This window comes from Kryptolebias marmoratus, linkage group LG11 (genome assembly GCF_001649575.2).
Source record: "Kryptolebias marmoratus isolate JLee-2015 linkage group LG11, ASM164957v2, whole genome shotgun sequence".
NCBI classification, from domain to species: domain Eukaryota; kingdom Metazoa; phylum Chordata; class Actinopteri; order Cyprinodontiformes; family Rivulidae; genus Kryptolebias; species Kryptolebias marmoratus.
Genome location: NC_051440.1, coordinates 20335414 through 20349809, shown reverse-complemented (window position 1 = coordinate 20349809; position 14396 = coordinate 20335414). Strand labels below are relative to the sequence as shown.

Genomic DNA, 14396 nt, shown 5'->3' with positions numbered 1-14396 from the left:
ATGTGCAGAAGGTTTCATTTAATATAAAACACATCTTCATAAATAAACAGCTTTGACCAAAAAAAGTCGATTCAGGTCAACAAACTCGCTGGCAGAAGATTTGGAGCACGTTCTGACTCTCATCCCTCGTGTTTCCAGGAATGACAGCTGGTCGTCGTGTTTGTGCTAATTTTTCAGTGGCAATTATGTGCTGATGAGCTCGCTCTGCAGGCCCAACAAGCCCAAGAAAACACGCACGCTCGTTGCCTTTAACAGAAAGGAGTTGAGCTTCATCTTCAGCCAATGCAACTGTGCTGTCATGTATTTTTACAATGTTTTCAACTTTATCTGATTTAAGTGACTTTGAGCATGGCGTGGTAGCAGACGGACTGCTGATCTCCTGGGATTTTCAGCCACGACCGTCTCCAGGGTTTACAGAGAATCATCAAACCAGGAGAGTTTCCCCGTCTCTTCTTGTAGCCTTGGTTTCCTGTTCTCAGCTAACAGAAGTGGAACCCGGTGTGGTCTTCTGCTGCTTCAGGGTTGGAAGTGTTGCATGTTCGGAGATGGTGTTCTGCAGACCCTGGTTGGAACAAGAAGATATTTGAGCTACTGTTGCCTTTCTATCATCTCTGCCCATTCTCCTCTGATCTCTGATCTGGATATTTTCTCTCTTTTTTTTGGACCATTTTGGACCAGAGTCACCTAAATCCCCTTTCTGCCTCCATCCTGGTGCTCAGTTTGAACTTCAGCAGATCATCTTCACCACGTCTACGTGCCTGAAGGCACTGAGCTGCTGCCACGTGATTGGCTGATTGGAGGTGGTGGTTGGTAAAACTGTGAGCATTTCCTCCACTCGTTCAGTGTTTAACTTTTCTGCTCAGGCTGTACCATACAAGGGTACATTTCCTGATCAATACTGGGGTCAAAAATCAGAAAGCAGTAACAGGTGTCCTCGGGTTACCTCCACCTCAGAGGCTGGACCATTTTATTCCCTCCAACTGCACTGAGTAAATACATTTGCAAATAGAGATAAAGAGGCTTCTGTTGACCTCAGTGTTGACCTTTAGTAATTTTCCTCTCATGCTCTTTTTTTTTTTTTTAAACAGTCGCTCACGTTCCCATCCTGCGGGAGTCGAGCCGCTGAGCTGATTGGCTGAGTCGGGACACGGACACATAACTGGTTAAAATAAAACAGGAGGTTCGAGTCTGGCCATCTGCTAACACCACGGTGCTGAAAAATTCACTTTTTTCTCTTTTCACGCTCACCAGCACGACTGCCTTTGTTAAAAACAGGAAGTTTTTAAATGTTGGATGTTTCTCCTGTGGATCCATGATTTTAAGACCCGAGCTCCATGCAAGAGTTTGTGTCTGGAGTGACGTAACAAAACAAAATAAAGAGCAGTTGATTTTAACAGCTTTACTTACACATTTAAAGTTAAAATATGACAGACACGGATTAAGCAGCATCACCTGTCAGGTCAGTTTATGAATCATATTTACAAAAAGGAGAGAAAGAGTTGATTTTAACGACAGCACGTCACATTTAAAAAAACTCTTGGGGATATAGTTTTACGTAATAAGAGACTCCACTTATCTGTGCCATTTGCATTGCAGTTTGTGTGTTTAAGCAAGATTAGCATTTAACTGCATCATAAATAAATAATTAAATGTCATGTTTTTGCTGCTGTGTTGAGTAATCTCAAATTATAACTAAAACTATCCTCACTGGAAATGCAGAGAAAAATATGATGAATGTTCCCTCCTGAGGGCAGTTTATTTCTCAGATGTTTATCTCAGAAACTAATATCAGAAGTCTGAAATATTTGCTATTTTTTACATTAAAAGATGTTTTCTGGACGTATAAATCCAACAGATCTGTATGAAGATTATTTGTGTCAACATATTTTTAACCAAGAGACTAAATCTAATTTTATCCATCAGTCTTTTTCTAAAATCTTCAGTTAAATTCAGATTCACACGCTCACGTATGATGTAGTACCCTCGCGCTTTCGTACTCTAACAGAAGTCTTTTCTTTTTAATGTGAGGACTGTAATCCGGGTCGGGATCACTGGACTCCTCCCAGTTGCTGCTTGAAGAGCCACTGGTGTAAAGAGTGTTCACGTCAAAGGAAGAATCTGTGTTTTCTCTCTGCTCGTCGTCCTTGCTGCTTTGCCCGACAGCCTCTTCCCGTCCAGTTGAGGCTCTACGCTCCGTCGCTCGTCGACACTCCTGAGCGCTCAGTCTGGTAAGCCTCACATACGGCCGTGACAGGTTGGAGGAGAGGCCAGGGAACCATGAGGTGGATTTAGTGTGAAAAGCGCTGCTGTTGTGTGTTTCGGGGTGAGGTCTGTCAGACTTCTGATGGACAGCTTGTTGAGGAGACTCGGCTGGTGACGGGTTTTGTTTATCTGTACAAACTGAGGACATGCTCTCTGACTGAGAGGTGAAGGTGTTTTGCTTAGGCGCACGGAGGTCACTGGATAAAAGTGGGCAAGCAGCTGGATCCTTCACAAACTGCTCAGCTGCAGATTTGTTGGGTAAAGCCCATGAATGTCTGCTGGGAGCGCACGCCCGTCGGAACTTTCGTGACAGTTTGGACAAAGTTTGTCGAGTTGGTGGCTGACGGCGGGTACGTGCAGGTGCCTCCTGATTTACAGAAGCCGTTTGCACGTTTGGGTGGGTTTCTGGTGAAACAAACACAGAGTCTTTGTTTCCTGATGCACAGCAGAGTGAAGAAGCCAGAGGAGTAGATGATGATGATGATGATGATGATGATGATGATGATGATGATGATGATGATGATGGTTTGGTAACACAGACGGTCACATGATTAGAAGATGCTCGTTGGAGGCTCCTCCAGAAGGAGGCGATGTCCACCAGGCGGACCACCGGTGACATCATGGCAGGCAGAGGAGAGTTTTTCGTTGACGTGGGCTGAGAATGATGGCTTGTTGTTTCAGGAGATCCTGAGCTCCTCTTATCTCCTGTGTTTGTGGCGTCTGCTGCCTGTGAAGGTGGCTGATCAGTGGGAGGAGGGACCAGGTTAGATGGGGTGAGGTCTTGTGATGAAGAGGTGGAGGAAGACGACTGGAACAGCACAGGAGATGAGGACACAGTTTGATGAAGCAGCTCTTCTGAGGAGCTGTCCGGACATCCTCGCAGGATGTTCTTCACCCATTTCTGGTGTTTGGAGCAGAACTGAGGGGGGAAGGAGACCTCCGCTCCACACTTTCTGCCTCTCTGACTGAATTCCTCCTTTGCTTTGTTCTTTCTTCCTTCCTCCACAGTCCTTACCACCTCATCGTCCTCCTCTGGATGCTGATCGTCTCTAACATCTGAACAGAGTTCATCCTCGAACAAGAGAGGACTCTGTTTGGACAGACCTCGACCGACCTCTCCACCTCCTCTGAAAACCTCAGACTGAATGTCGAGGACACTTTTCCCTTCTCCTGACCTTGTCAGGCTCCCATGCAGAGAGACTTTAGCTTCTTTCTTTTCACTAAATGTGGACTGAAAACTCCCAGCAGGACGACAGGTGGCAACATCTGAGGAAACAACATGAAGCACGTTAGTTTAAAACCTCTCACGTCACACATAAAGCTCATTTTTATACACTTTAGTGAAGCTTCTAAACATAACACTGCTTTGGAGACATAAGACTGCAATAAAAAACTATTGGCACCGAGTTTTAACAAGGAGGATGATACCTCTAATCCTGCTGCAATGTTATAAAACTGAAACTTTATTTTATTTTGTGACATAATAACATGATACAACAACAAGAAGAAGAGGAAAGTGTTGTGTAATAATGCTTCATATCAAGGAGTTTAGCTTTAAACGTTTAAATGCATAAAAGAATACTGAAATAAATAAAAGGTATATATCACATGCCGGGGTTTTACACATTGATCATCTTATATTGAAAAATGACAGAACTGTAGCTGTTTTGGTCGAACCCTGATGCTCGATCTCATGCAATAACGTGAACTGTCACGCTCAGAGTACGTGTTGTGAATGACTCTCAGCTACTACCACACCAAACCTCAAGATCTGTAAAATTAATTGAATTATAACCATTTTGTGTTTCCTAAGGTTAGTTAGCTGTGGAGGCTATCTTGAATTTAGTAATTAATCATGTGTAGATTTACATCCAGTGATTAATTCCTGCGAGTTTCATTAAAATTCGTCCGATGGTTCATGGGATATTTTGGTGGCAGACACACACACACTCGTTTCTTACCACAGTGCAGCAGTTTCCTCAGCGTTGTTGCTATAGTCGTAGAGTCTGAAGTTATCACCTCCAAAAGGAATTTCTCCTCCTCAGTCACAGGACTGTGTTTCTTCAGAATCTGAGTCACAGGTTGGTCAAAAAAAGTAAAACCACAATCAGTGAAAAGAGACAGCTGACTCTCAAAAAGTCATTAAGAAGGTTGTGATGCTCCACACACACACACACCTTATCAATGTAGGTATCTCCTGGTAGAGCGGACTCCAGCTCTTGTAGATAATGCAGCAACCTGTCCTCCACTTTCTGAGCATAATGTTCCCCGTACTGCTCCTCCATTTCATTCTAAAAAGTAAAAAACAAAAAGAAAGATGCTCTCATGTAGTAACTGTAAACTTATAACTCTATGCAAATGTAAACCTTCACAGTAAATAACTTCTCCATAAGAACCCAAATAAAACATTTCTTCCTCACGTTTCTCCACAGGAAGCTTTTAGATGGGTTAGAGCAAAAGAATTAACACCACTGCGTATCTGTCACTCCATATCAGTGTTTTTAACAATGTGCTGGACTGCTTTACGTTTGAGCGCTGCAGGGAAGGATATATTGTTGATCGATAGCGCCCCCAGCTGGACAGAAAACGATCAAGCTGTCAAAGAAAACTTCCACTCTCAAATGCGCCACCTGAGTCTCACCTGTTTGATCCTTTACCAACAGGAGCCGTCAAAATGAGGACAAAAATGTTTCGTGAGAGTATCTGAAACCTTCCTATGCAGAACTCTGAACTTTACTTAAATGTATTAGTATCAGATTTACAGGATGTATTAGTAAATGACAAGGACACAAGTATGTGTAAACAGCAATAATATAGGCTGGTGAGGTGGATTTTACTAACCTGAATATAATCCTTTAGTCGGTTCTTGTTTAAAGCCAGTGTTTGTGCAAAACTCTTAAAGTCTGCGTGGTTCTTCCTCATGAGGAACATTTCCCGTTGACTCTGTGGAAGAAAACAAACCGAAATATCACTGCAGGATCACCGTTTAATTTCATGACAACAGCAATAGTCTTTACAGAAAAAAAAGACAAAAACTTCGAATCATTTTGAATATTGTGCAAAAACAAGTAAAGATGCTGAAGAAGATGGTGGGTGCAGGATTGTCAGAGCTATAAAAACTAGATAAACTGGTTAAACGTTTCAATAACAAGAATAATACTTTTTTCACAAAATCGTTGTATTTATGTGAAAAAAGCTAAATGATGCTTTTACATTCTGGCTTCTTTTAGGTTCCTCTTTTGTTAATTGCTTATAATTATTTTTGCCAAATGAAAGCTTCTGAATCATTGCAACACAAGAGACCACGCTAAAAAAAAGAAGCGCAAATGATTCCAGTTTCTGACACTTACACACTGATCTTGGTACTGAGGTAGTTTGTTTGGGAAGAACTGTCCAATTTTAGAGACAACGTCAACCAGTCCTTCACCCTCCTTTAGCATCCACATGATCACCTGCAAGAAGAGACAACCACCAGAGAAAAGGTGAACATTTAAGTGAAAGAATAAAAAACAACGTGTCGTGGTGAACACGAATGTGAGCTCCAGCTTTTCTTCCTACCATTGTCTTGAGTCCAAACACAATCTTCATGTGTTTGATGGCACGAACGAGTCTGGGCAGGAGTCTGTAGGTGGCGTCTAAAAACCCCATCGCTCTCTCGTAGTTCCGCGTGTCCCTGCTCCTCACGATGGAGTAAACCTGGGCAGAGACGACGCGAAGCCTCCAAGAGTCTTCGAGGCTCAGAGGCTGAGAGTCCACATCTGGCCAGCAGGACGGCTCAACGACTGCGAAGACACAACGTGAAGATCGGATGGGTCATACACAACACCCAAATCAGGGGGGGCGTGCTCCTAAAACATAAGAGAAATCAAAAAAAGGCCAATTTAATCTAGCAAGGTTTTAATTTACCAACTTAAGGCAAAACCTCAACTTCTCTCATTCCTAAAGCTGTTTATGTTCCATTGATTCCATTTTGTTGTTGTTGGTAATTAAATGGAGACTGTATTTTATTAATATATAAATAAAACATTAATGCTTGCGGTGCTTAAATTTGTGCATTAGTGATGTCAAACACAAACTCATACCTCTGCCAGAAACTGTTTTATTAATTCGTTTTAAATCCTCTTATTTTAAAATTTGTAAAACTTTTTTTTAACATTTGATTTTATTTTTTTTTCTCATTTAACATCCCTGAACGACGACCCGGGCAAAGTCACAAACGTTTAAAAAAATAAAAACAAATGGGTAAGATATTTGAGCAGAGCATGGCAAATGCAGCTTGTTAGTGAGAAAATAAATGTGGACACAAATAAATAAAACGGGCAGAACATTTGTCAAAAATAAAATAAAATAAAACAGCTTGCCCATTTAATGCTGTGAATAAACCCCTCTGCTAAAATACAAGCTTGATTAATAGAAAATTTTAACATTTAAGGGGCTAAATATTATCCCCTTAACACCAGTCTGGACAGCTGAGAGGGTTTGCAAGTATTATTAACAATAATTATAGTTATTATTATTGTTTATTTCTTGCATTAAAGGCTGCTTATGATCATTTTAGTGTTGCAAAAAGCTCCAAAACCTGATATTTATCTGCTCCACCTCTGCAGAAGCCTTCTGAATTTGTGATAATAATAATAATAATAATAATATTTTTTTATAAGCCACATGATGGAGATGAAACCACAGACTGTAAACAGACGCATGACTGTAAATGAAACCAATGACATAAACTTCTATATGGAGGTCATCATTCACATTAAAACAACAAAGTCAACAAATAATTATATTAATACAACCAACCTTCCTGTATGTCCAGCATCTTGTGAGCCCAGAGGTGCTCTATGATCCACATCGGGAACTTTGGAGAGCTTCCATCTTCCTGCAGCTCTCCTCCGTCCATCAGCTGCTCTCCGCCGTAGAGACAGGCAGAACTGCGGGTTCCGAGGAGGGAGAAGACGGATAAAGGCGGGCCTGGTCCCTTCATGAATGGGACAGTGACCCCACCTCTACACCTCACACCCCTCTTCTTCCAGCTGGACATGTAGAGACAAGTTACGGACATGTCCCGCTGAACTGAGCACCGAAAACGACCGTTAGGAACTACTTCCGCTTCAGGTGCATACGGTGTCGTCAAAACAAAATTATTGTTATTCTTACTAGAAAATAAAACGAAACCCTAGCTATTATTTTCACCATCTATATTTGTTGTTAGGCTGCAATATGATGGACGATGACTTGAGTTTCCCTTATGTCGTGTTTATATTTTTGATAAAGCAAAAATGTACAAAGAGGCTGTTTACCCACAGATCGCTGTTTAACGGTGGACTTTTATTTTGAAGTTTAGGGGATGCGCATCTGCGCATGACCGGAATTGTAGGAAAATCTGTTCCCCATGAAAATGTGTCCCCCCTGCGACGGGAGCGCACACTGACCGTCTTCACGGCGCTTCTGAAAGATTTCTCCACATAATCGTGTCAAGGTTGTAATTTTCATTTCAGTCGACAGCTTCTGGTGATTGACAAATAATTAGATAAGTAAAACAACCTAGTCAGTAAAATTAGGCACAAATTGTAAATGTGATAACCAATGACTTACATGGTCATTTTACTGTGTGGGGGAACAGATTATTTCAGGCGGCTAAAATATTTTGTTTCCCCCTCCTAAATTTGGCAAATAAAGAGCAAATGTTATCAAAATCACAGGATTTATTGTTGATGATGAAAGGATTAAACACAGTTAAGGACTTGCAGGTAAATTAATTTGTTTCCATTTTATGTAGGGGGAACAATTATTTCAGGCAGCTGAAATATCCATTCTCTTCTCTCCTCCCCCCATAACTTTGGCAAATAAAAAGCAACTGTTTCCAAATTCTCAAACATTATGTGTGATAGCATACTAGACATTTCCTTAATCCAGTAATCTGTCATATTTTACATTAGAACGGGATTTGCCAAAAAGTCCACACTCTGATCTTTTCAGGAAGTCTTTATTTTTGTGCCCTGCTATCAGCTAATTTCGCTCCTCTTGTATCAGAAATGAAAAATTATAAATGCACACTACGTGTTGGGAACCTGTATTTGTTGACTGACTTTTATTTGTCAGGCTTAAGTTGAAAAATCACTCAGTCATCCAAATCAGGTGTGTCAAAGCAAAGAGAGATCTAAAACATCCAGGACAGTGGCCCTCCAGGACCAGGACTGGACACTACTGCTTTAGCATCGAACATCCTAAGGATTAAGGATGGGCAGGGGTGCACACCTACCATGTCAAGGAGAACGACAATTATATACATGTTCATTCATAAATTTCAGCCATTAAGTTTTTTCCTGGAAGCCAGATTATTTTGTAGCAGCTGCTTGAAAACCTCAAGTCAAAATCTCAGCATGTTGTTTGATTTTCTAACATTGTAATATTCCTGTTTTCTTCCTGCTACAGCTGCACAATGACCACCAAGTCATCCGTCTCTGTGCTCCAGCTGTCCTGGACAGGCCTCAGACTTTGTGCACTCAAAGCCCCTCATCCTGGCCCCCGAGCCCTGAACCTAACAGGAGCCTCCACCCTCCCTCCACACATCTCAGCCTGTAGACGCTCCATGTGCAGCAACGTTAAAGTGCGTTCCTACCTCAAGTACATGAAGCGTAAAATCGTTTCCCCTCCGAGTCCTCCTTACAGCCATGTGTGCCAGGTAGGGGATCCCGTTCTGCGTTCACATGCAGCCCCTGTTGATCCCACAGATGTAACGGGCCCCGAGATCCAACAGGTCATCGGCACCATGATGAAAGTAATGAGGAAGCTTGAGTGCGTGGGACTGAGTGCGCCTCAGATCGGGGTGCCGCTCCGCATCCTGATGCTTGAATATCCAGTGAAGATGTTTGAGGAGATTTCACCTGCAGCGAGGGGGGCCCGGGGCCTCTCTATTCAGCCTCTGAGGATCTTCGTGAACCCTGAGCTAAAGGTGCTGGATGGTCAGACGGTGCTTTTTCAGGAGGCATGTGAGAGCATATCAGGCTTTTCTGCCATAGTTCCCCGCTACCGGACCGTGGAAGTGTCTGGTACGCATGTTTTACCTCTGATTCTTGTGGCTGTAAATGTGCCTCTTGCAAAGTTTTGTACGAGGACTACAGTTTGGCTTCACGATTTATTATTTTCAGGGAAAACAAGTCCTGAAGATCCCTATAAAATTAGCAGTATTAAAACTTTGCTAACAGATTTTTCTCATCTAGGTCTGAATGAAAAAGGTGAAGCTGTTAAGTGGCAGGCCAGTGATTGGTCAGCTCGGATCCTCCAGCACGAGATGGACCACCTGAACGGCGTTCTCTACATCGACCGCATGGACAGTAAAACCTTTGTTAATATAAATTGGCAGGAGTACAACGAATAGAAAACTCTCCCGCGCGTCATAACTCATCAAAATCAAATGATGACAGGTCAGATTAAGGAAAAGATTAAAGCAGTGATGTTAAGGTGCTGACACTTTGGACCATGTCTGTGTATTAAAATGTTTAGCAGTCATCTTCAGTGCATGATGGAGTTTTTTCCCAGTATGATTTGTGCAGAAAAATAACTTGTGAATTTGTGGCTGAACAGTTTGGTCCATTTTATGACCAAATGATGGTCATGACAGTTGGGTTAATAAAAGATTATTTGTTTTTGTGTCAGTTTTCTTTTTCTCCTTAGGATTTACAAAACAGCAATTGATCAATATATTTTTGTAGATTGTTTTTTAGAAAAATAAAACTACTTTTGTTTTAGATTTAGCTAAAAACATGGGTGATTATTTTTAAACAGATAAGACCATTAATTGACTAATGATTGATGGCATAATATCTTGTTTTTGTTTTACTGCCGAGTTATAATTCTAACGTCTCTATGACCAAACAAGTAAATTTCACGTATTAAAAAACACAAACTAAAATTTTGGGACGACCCTTTTTACTCCAAACTGTGCAAACAACAAACAGGTAAAAACTTAGTTGTGCTTCGCGTCAAGCTGCAGTAAAGAGACCCATAAGCACAGATCACAAGTATTTCAACAACACGTCCTCAAAAAGCTGATTATGGCAACTTGCGAAACAAGGTAACAAAGTGAAAGAGAAACATATAGAACACTGCATTTTAAACAAGGCAACTCTAAACTGGCTGGCCCTTGGTATGCAGATTTAAGGCACGGTGATTCTGCTAAATGTGCCTTAATAGTGCAAAACATTTCAAACAGAAGATTCTTGGTCGAACGTTTGGCCACAGATACACGTAACAGGCTGTCGGTACCAGCAGGCGCTACAATACTCCCTTCCGCAGTACCGGCACAGAACTAAAGGCTTTCTGGCACAAACCTTCCCACAGGAGCACATTCCCAGCTCGCTGATTTCATGGCTTACTCGACACAACTTTCCTTCCACGCATAAATGGGAGTGGAAGACGAGACATTTGTGACACAGGATTCGAGGGTCCTGCTTGGCGACCCTTAGGTCGCAGCAGGCGTGGTAGCTGATTGGATGAAGATTTGCTGGTTTAGTGTCATCACCCACATCTGAGGAGGACATGGCTGCGTTGATGCTGGTTGGATTGTTTGTTGCGCTCTCTCTGAAGATTCCACTCGGTGGTGACGTCTCGTGTGCTTCCCTCATCTTCTCCGGCAGGTTGTCAGCAAATTGCACTTTGTGGCCTTTCATAGTGCAATCTCCGAGAATGGTACAGGTGACTTCATGCAAGGTGTCGCAATCAAAGCAGTGTTTAAGGACAGGGTGAAGACCGTTGATGCAGCTGCAGAGATGGTTAACATCAGGCTCACCCCTGCCAAGCCCTGACACTTGTGTCTGCTGCGAGTCCAACTTGTCATATTTAAGGTTCCCAGGTGAACGCCTGCTTCTGCTCCTCTTGGCTGAAGAATTAGTGTCTGACTCTAGGGGTGAGGACATGTAACTTGATCCGTTGCTTCGTATTTGGCCAGCAGGAGATGATGTATTGCTATGAACTGCCCTGATTAGGGAGGACGGATTGTCATCGTCACTGATAAGCCCCTCTTTCTGCTCCCCGTTAAGCTGCTCATCTCTGTACAAATCAACATCTTCATGGTCAAACAGCTCCATCTGTAGCTCGCTGACATCAAGCTTCTTCTTGACGTTTTCAAAAGCAACCTGTCAAGAGACATGAAGAATTAAATAACTTTAATCTTTTCATCCACTTCTGTTTTGTTTGGGTCACCTGAAGTGGTGTTGGGGTCAAACCTAAATCCTATGAACATCTAAAGTTGAGTTGTTCATTTTGAAGCTTAAATCTGCTTTACAAATGAAGGAAAATGTATCTATACTGCATTGCAGATAGGTTTATTTATCTCTAAGGGGGATGTTTTAATTTCTAAATTTAAAGACACAGAAAAATTCTCAAAGCATCTGGGTTACTTACATTTGGTCTGTTTTGTGTAATAAATGTTTTGCTACAGTGGAAATACAGATAATGTACTGTCAGATCATTTCCAGACAGAATAACTAAAATTTTAGGGTATGTAAAATTGAAAAATACTTTAAAATAAAAATCAGTAAATAGTCATTTAGGTGTGGATATTGTTTGAGAAAACTGAAGGACTTCTTAGTTTGGTTAAAACAAAAGAAAGCAAAATTAAAAAAAAAAACATCTGAGAATGCAGTTTGTTAAAGTTCTAATCCTAACAAATATATGTTCAAAGTAAACAGGATTTATATCTGAAAGAGTCAAGACAAACAACTATTTAAACTCAGTCTATCATCTGATCTTGCCATAGAATTGCAAAATTTTGAAAATATGAGTTGAAATCTACTATTTTAAGCACAAGAATGCAAAAATAATGTTGAATAGTACAACACACAAGACCAACTCTCTGTTTCCAACTGCAGAACCATTTAATCATAGTGAACTTCTACAGCATATTAACTGCTTTTAAAATCTTAGTACACAAAATAAAGAGTTTAAACATCTGATCACAAAAGAGACTGTAAACTTGGCATTACTGCCATCACTGGCTGATGGATTAATTCAGTAAGAAGCAGACGTACCTGCAGGCTGTTTCCTCTCTGCCTCTCCCTCACCATGTTCAGCTCCCACTGAGCGTCTCCAACATGATTCCCCAGAGCTGACAGAAGAAGGTGGCACTCACAGCGAGCTACGAAGAAGGCACAAGACAAACGCAGGAGGTCCTCCAGAGAAGAGGGGCTGACTTTAGGTGGCTGGAGACAAAGCTGCTCAGGCCGAAACGGGCTGGGCTGGTATCCCAGCAGCCCAAAAAGCTTCTCTATCTGAGGCATCGACAGCACTGGTGTGATGAAGTGGGTGAATGTTCCAGAGTACATCTTGACAAGAAGAGAATATAAATGTCAAATTCTGCATACACGAATACTATCATAAGGTTTGAACATTTCAGCTTTTATTTGGCCAACCTTTATGACTCTGTACTCCTCTCTCCAGGGACCCAGGTACAGGTTCAGGGCTGCTTGCTCCAGGACTTCAAAAGTTTTAGCCAGACCTCGAAGTCCTCCTCTGGCTCTGACTCTCCTGTTGTAGGGTGCTGGTGGAGCTGAAGCTGCAGCTGCCTTCAATGACTCCTCCATCTCCCTGAGAGCATTGACACCAAGGCAGTGCATCTCCAGGGCATCCGTGTCCTTCAGCCGGTCTTCCACCTGCTTCCACAAAGTTTCATCTCTGCACGCCAGGCTGCAGCCCCGTCCCACGATTTGCTGCTCCAAAATATGATCGTACATTCTCACGAGCTCTCTGGCTCTCTGCTGCGAGCTCATCTCTTTCATTCAAACGAGAAAGACATACAAGAAAACGTGATTTTCTGATTCATTCTTTCCGCTATGAAATGCAGGATGAGATACAGAAGGTGACTTAAACACTATTAGTTAAAAAAAAAGCATCTAGGGACTTCCGGGAATGCAGTGTAACTGAGCAGACGTGTCCGACCTGCGCTCTCTAACTTATCCGTTAATATGATAAAAAAAACAAAACAACGCTAAACCAAATTGTGGACTGGGTAAATGAAGTCTAGAAGACAAGTAATGTGGAATGGATTCACGACTTCGAAACAAAGACCGAAAGAAAGATAAGAAGGACGAAAAATCTGTTGCTAGCAAAGAAGTGGTAGCCAAGGCTAGCCCCGGACGAAGTGAGTCTAACATGGCGACTCGGGACATGGGTTCAACGACGGACGGGGAGGGAGATACCCAGATCGGGGGAGTACTTTGAAGTGTACTCAAGGAAATACGTGAATTAAATAAGAGTCTTTCGGAGAAAATTGACTTGAGTTCAGCACAGCTCCAGACTTCTATCAATGGAGTGAAAGCTACGTTGGACAAGGTGCTAACGAGGGTAACAGAGGCTGAGAATCGAATCAGTGAAACTGAGGACGCTGTATCCGAGCTGAAACAGCTGACGAAGCAGCTGAAAGGCGACAACGAGTTCCTTAAAAAGAAAATCGACCAGCTTGAAAATTATAGCAGGAGAAAGAATATTCGAGTGTTGGGACTAGAAGAAGGCTCTGAAGGAACGGACCCTGTGAAATTCTTCACAACCTGGATACCGGAACTGTTGGGAGCTGGCGGTCCAGACCCGGCAGCTCAGCGGCTGGAGGTGGAAATTGAACGAGCACACAGAACCGGGGCTATGGAGCCTAGAACGGGTGAACCACCTCGTACCACCCCGAGACCCGTCTTGGTTCGTCTCCTGCGATTTCAAGATCGAGAGAAGATCTTGGCTTTGGCTAAAAAGAGAGGAAATGTCAGCTTCAACAACAAGAAAATTAGTTTTTTCCCTGACATGAGTCCTGAATTAGCCAGACGCCGAAAACAGCTCGTCCCCGCGCTGCAAGCAATTAAAGCAAGAAACATCCCCTGCTACCTCATCTATCCGGCACGTTTGAAGGTCCAACCAGATGTCGGAGGACCTCGCTTTTTCGACTCCACAACGGAAGCCTTTAAATTTATCAACGGCCTGGCACAACGGGAACAGCAGATGTCAATGACCAGCGATCACTGACTATCAACACCGAGTCAAAATCTGGAGCAGAATGGAGGGTTAAGGTGTCTGCCATCGGGTCTACTCCAGAGACAGTGAATCGGACCCTTGCTGGTTCCTGGATAAATGGTGGTACAGTGATATAT

At 42.5% G+C, this 14396-nt stretch overlaps 3 protein-coding genes across 7 annotated transcripts in view; 1 reads left to right on the top strand and 2 right to left on the bottom strand.

The window, feature by feature from the left end:
• Positions 1 to 1384: 1384 nt before the first annotated feature.
• On the bottom strand, positions 1385 to 7409 carry LOC108237481. Of its 2 annotated transcripts, none has more exons than XM_017418914.3 (7): positions 7063 to 7409; positions 5821 to 6044; positions 5613 to 5714; positions 5104 to 5205; positions 4440 to 4553; positions 4224 to 4332; positions 1385 to 3528 (listed from the first exon to the last, which is right to left on the bottom strand). In XM_017418914.3, exons 1-7 carry the CDS (start codon positions 7322 to 7324, stop codon positions 1964 to 1966), a joined length of 2478 nt encoding a protein of 825 aa, XP_017274403.1. In that variant the 5' UTR covers positions 7325 to 7409; the 3' UTR covers positions 1385 to 1963. The 2 variants fall into 2 exon arrangements, with proteins under 2 accessions (XP_017274403.1, XP_037833966.1); XM_037978038.1 differs by having other exon boundaries at positions 5821 to 6110; positions 7063 to 7198.
• A 225-nt stretch (positions 7410 to 7634) lies between these two features.
• On the top strand, positions 7635 to 9916 carry pdf (peptide deformylase, mitochondrial). The gene is made up of 3 exons (XM_017418929.2): positions 7635 to 7741; positions 8698 to 9314; positions 9486 to 9916. The coding sequence occupies exons 2-3, from the start codon at positions 8705 to 8707 to the stop codon at positions 9641 to 9643; spliced, it is 768 nt and encodes a 255-aa protein (XP_017274418.1). The 5' UTR covers positions 7635 to 7741; positions 8698 to 8704; the 3' UTR covers positions 9644 to 9916.
• A 261-nt stretch (positions 9917 to 10177) lies between these two features.
• The window catches only part of spata2l (spermatogenesis associated 2-like), a 19234-nt gene continuing 15015 nt past the window's right edge, over positions 10178 to 14396 (bottom strand). The window contains exons 2-5 of one of the 4 annotated variants that reach the window (XM_037978391.1): positions 13809 to 13996; positions 12675 to 13033; positions 12294 to 12587; positions 10178 to 11399 (exon numbers count right to left, since the gene is read on the bottom strand). In XM_037978391.1, coding sequence (XP_037834319.1) covers positions 10470 to 11399; positions 12294 to 12587; positions 12675 to 13031 — 1581 coding nt within the window. In that variant the 5' untranslated portion in view covers positions 13032 to 13033; positions 13809 to 13996 and the 3' untranslated portion in view covers positions 10178 to 10469. Of the gene's footprint in view, positions 11400 to 12293; positions 12588 to 12674; positions 14389 to 14396 lie in introns of those variants that run through there. The other 3 variants (XM_017418867.3, XM_037978390.1, XM_037978389.1) reach the window with 3 other exon arrangements.

What these genes read in the sequence shown, in the direction of transcription:
- LOC108237481 (XM_017418914.3), bottom strand. Translation starts at nt 7,324, where the DNA reads ATGTCCGTAACTTGTCTCTACATGTCCAGCTGGAAGAAGAGGGGTGTG. An exon ending in GATGCTGGACATACAGGAAG is followed by an intron (nt 6,045 to 7,062) that starts GTTGGTTGTATT and finishes GTGTCTTCGCAG; the next exon opens with TCGTTGAGCCGTCCTGCTGG. An exon ending in GAGGAAACTGCTGCACTGTG is followed by an intron (nt 3,529 to 4,223) that starts GTAAGAAACGAG and finishes TTGTTTCCTCAG; the next exon opens with ATGTTGCCACCTGTCGTCCT.
- pdf (XM_017418929.2), top strand. Translation starts at nt 8,705, where the DNA reads ATGACCACCAAGTCATCCGTCTCTGTGCTCCAGCTGTCCTGGACAGGC. An exon ending in CCGGACCGTGGAAGTGTCTG is followed by an intron (nt 9,315 to 9,485) that starts GTACGCATGTTT and finishes TTTCTCATCTAG; the next exon opens with GTCTGAATGAAAAAGGTGAA.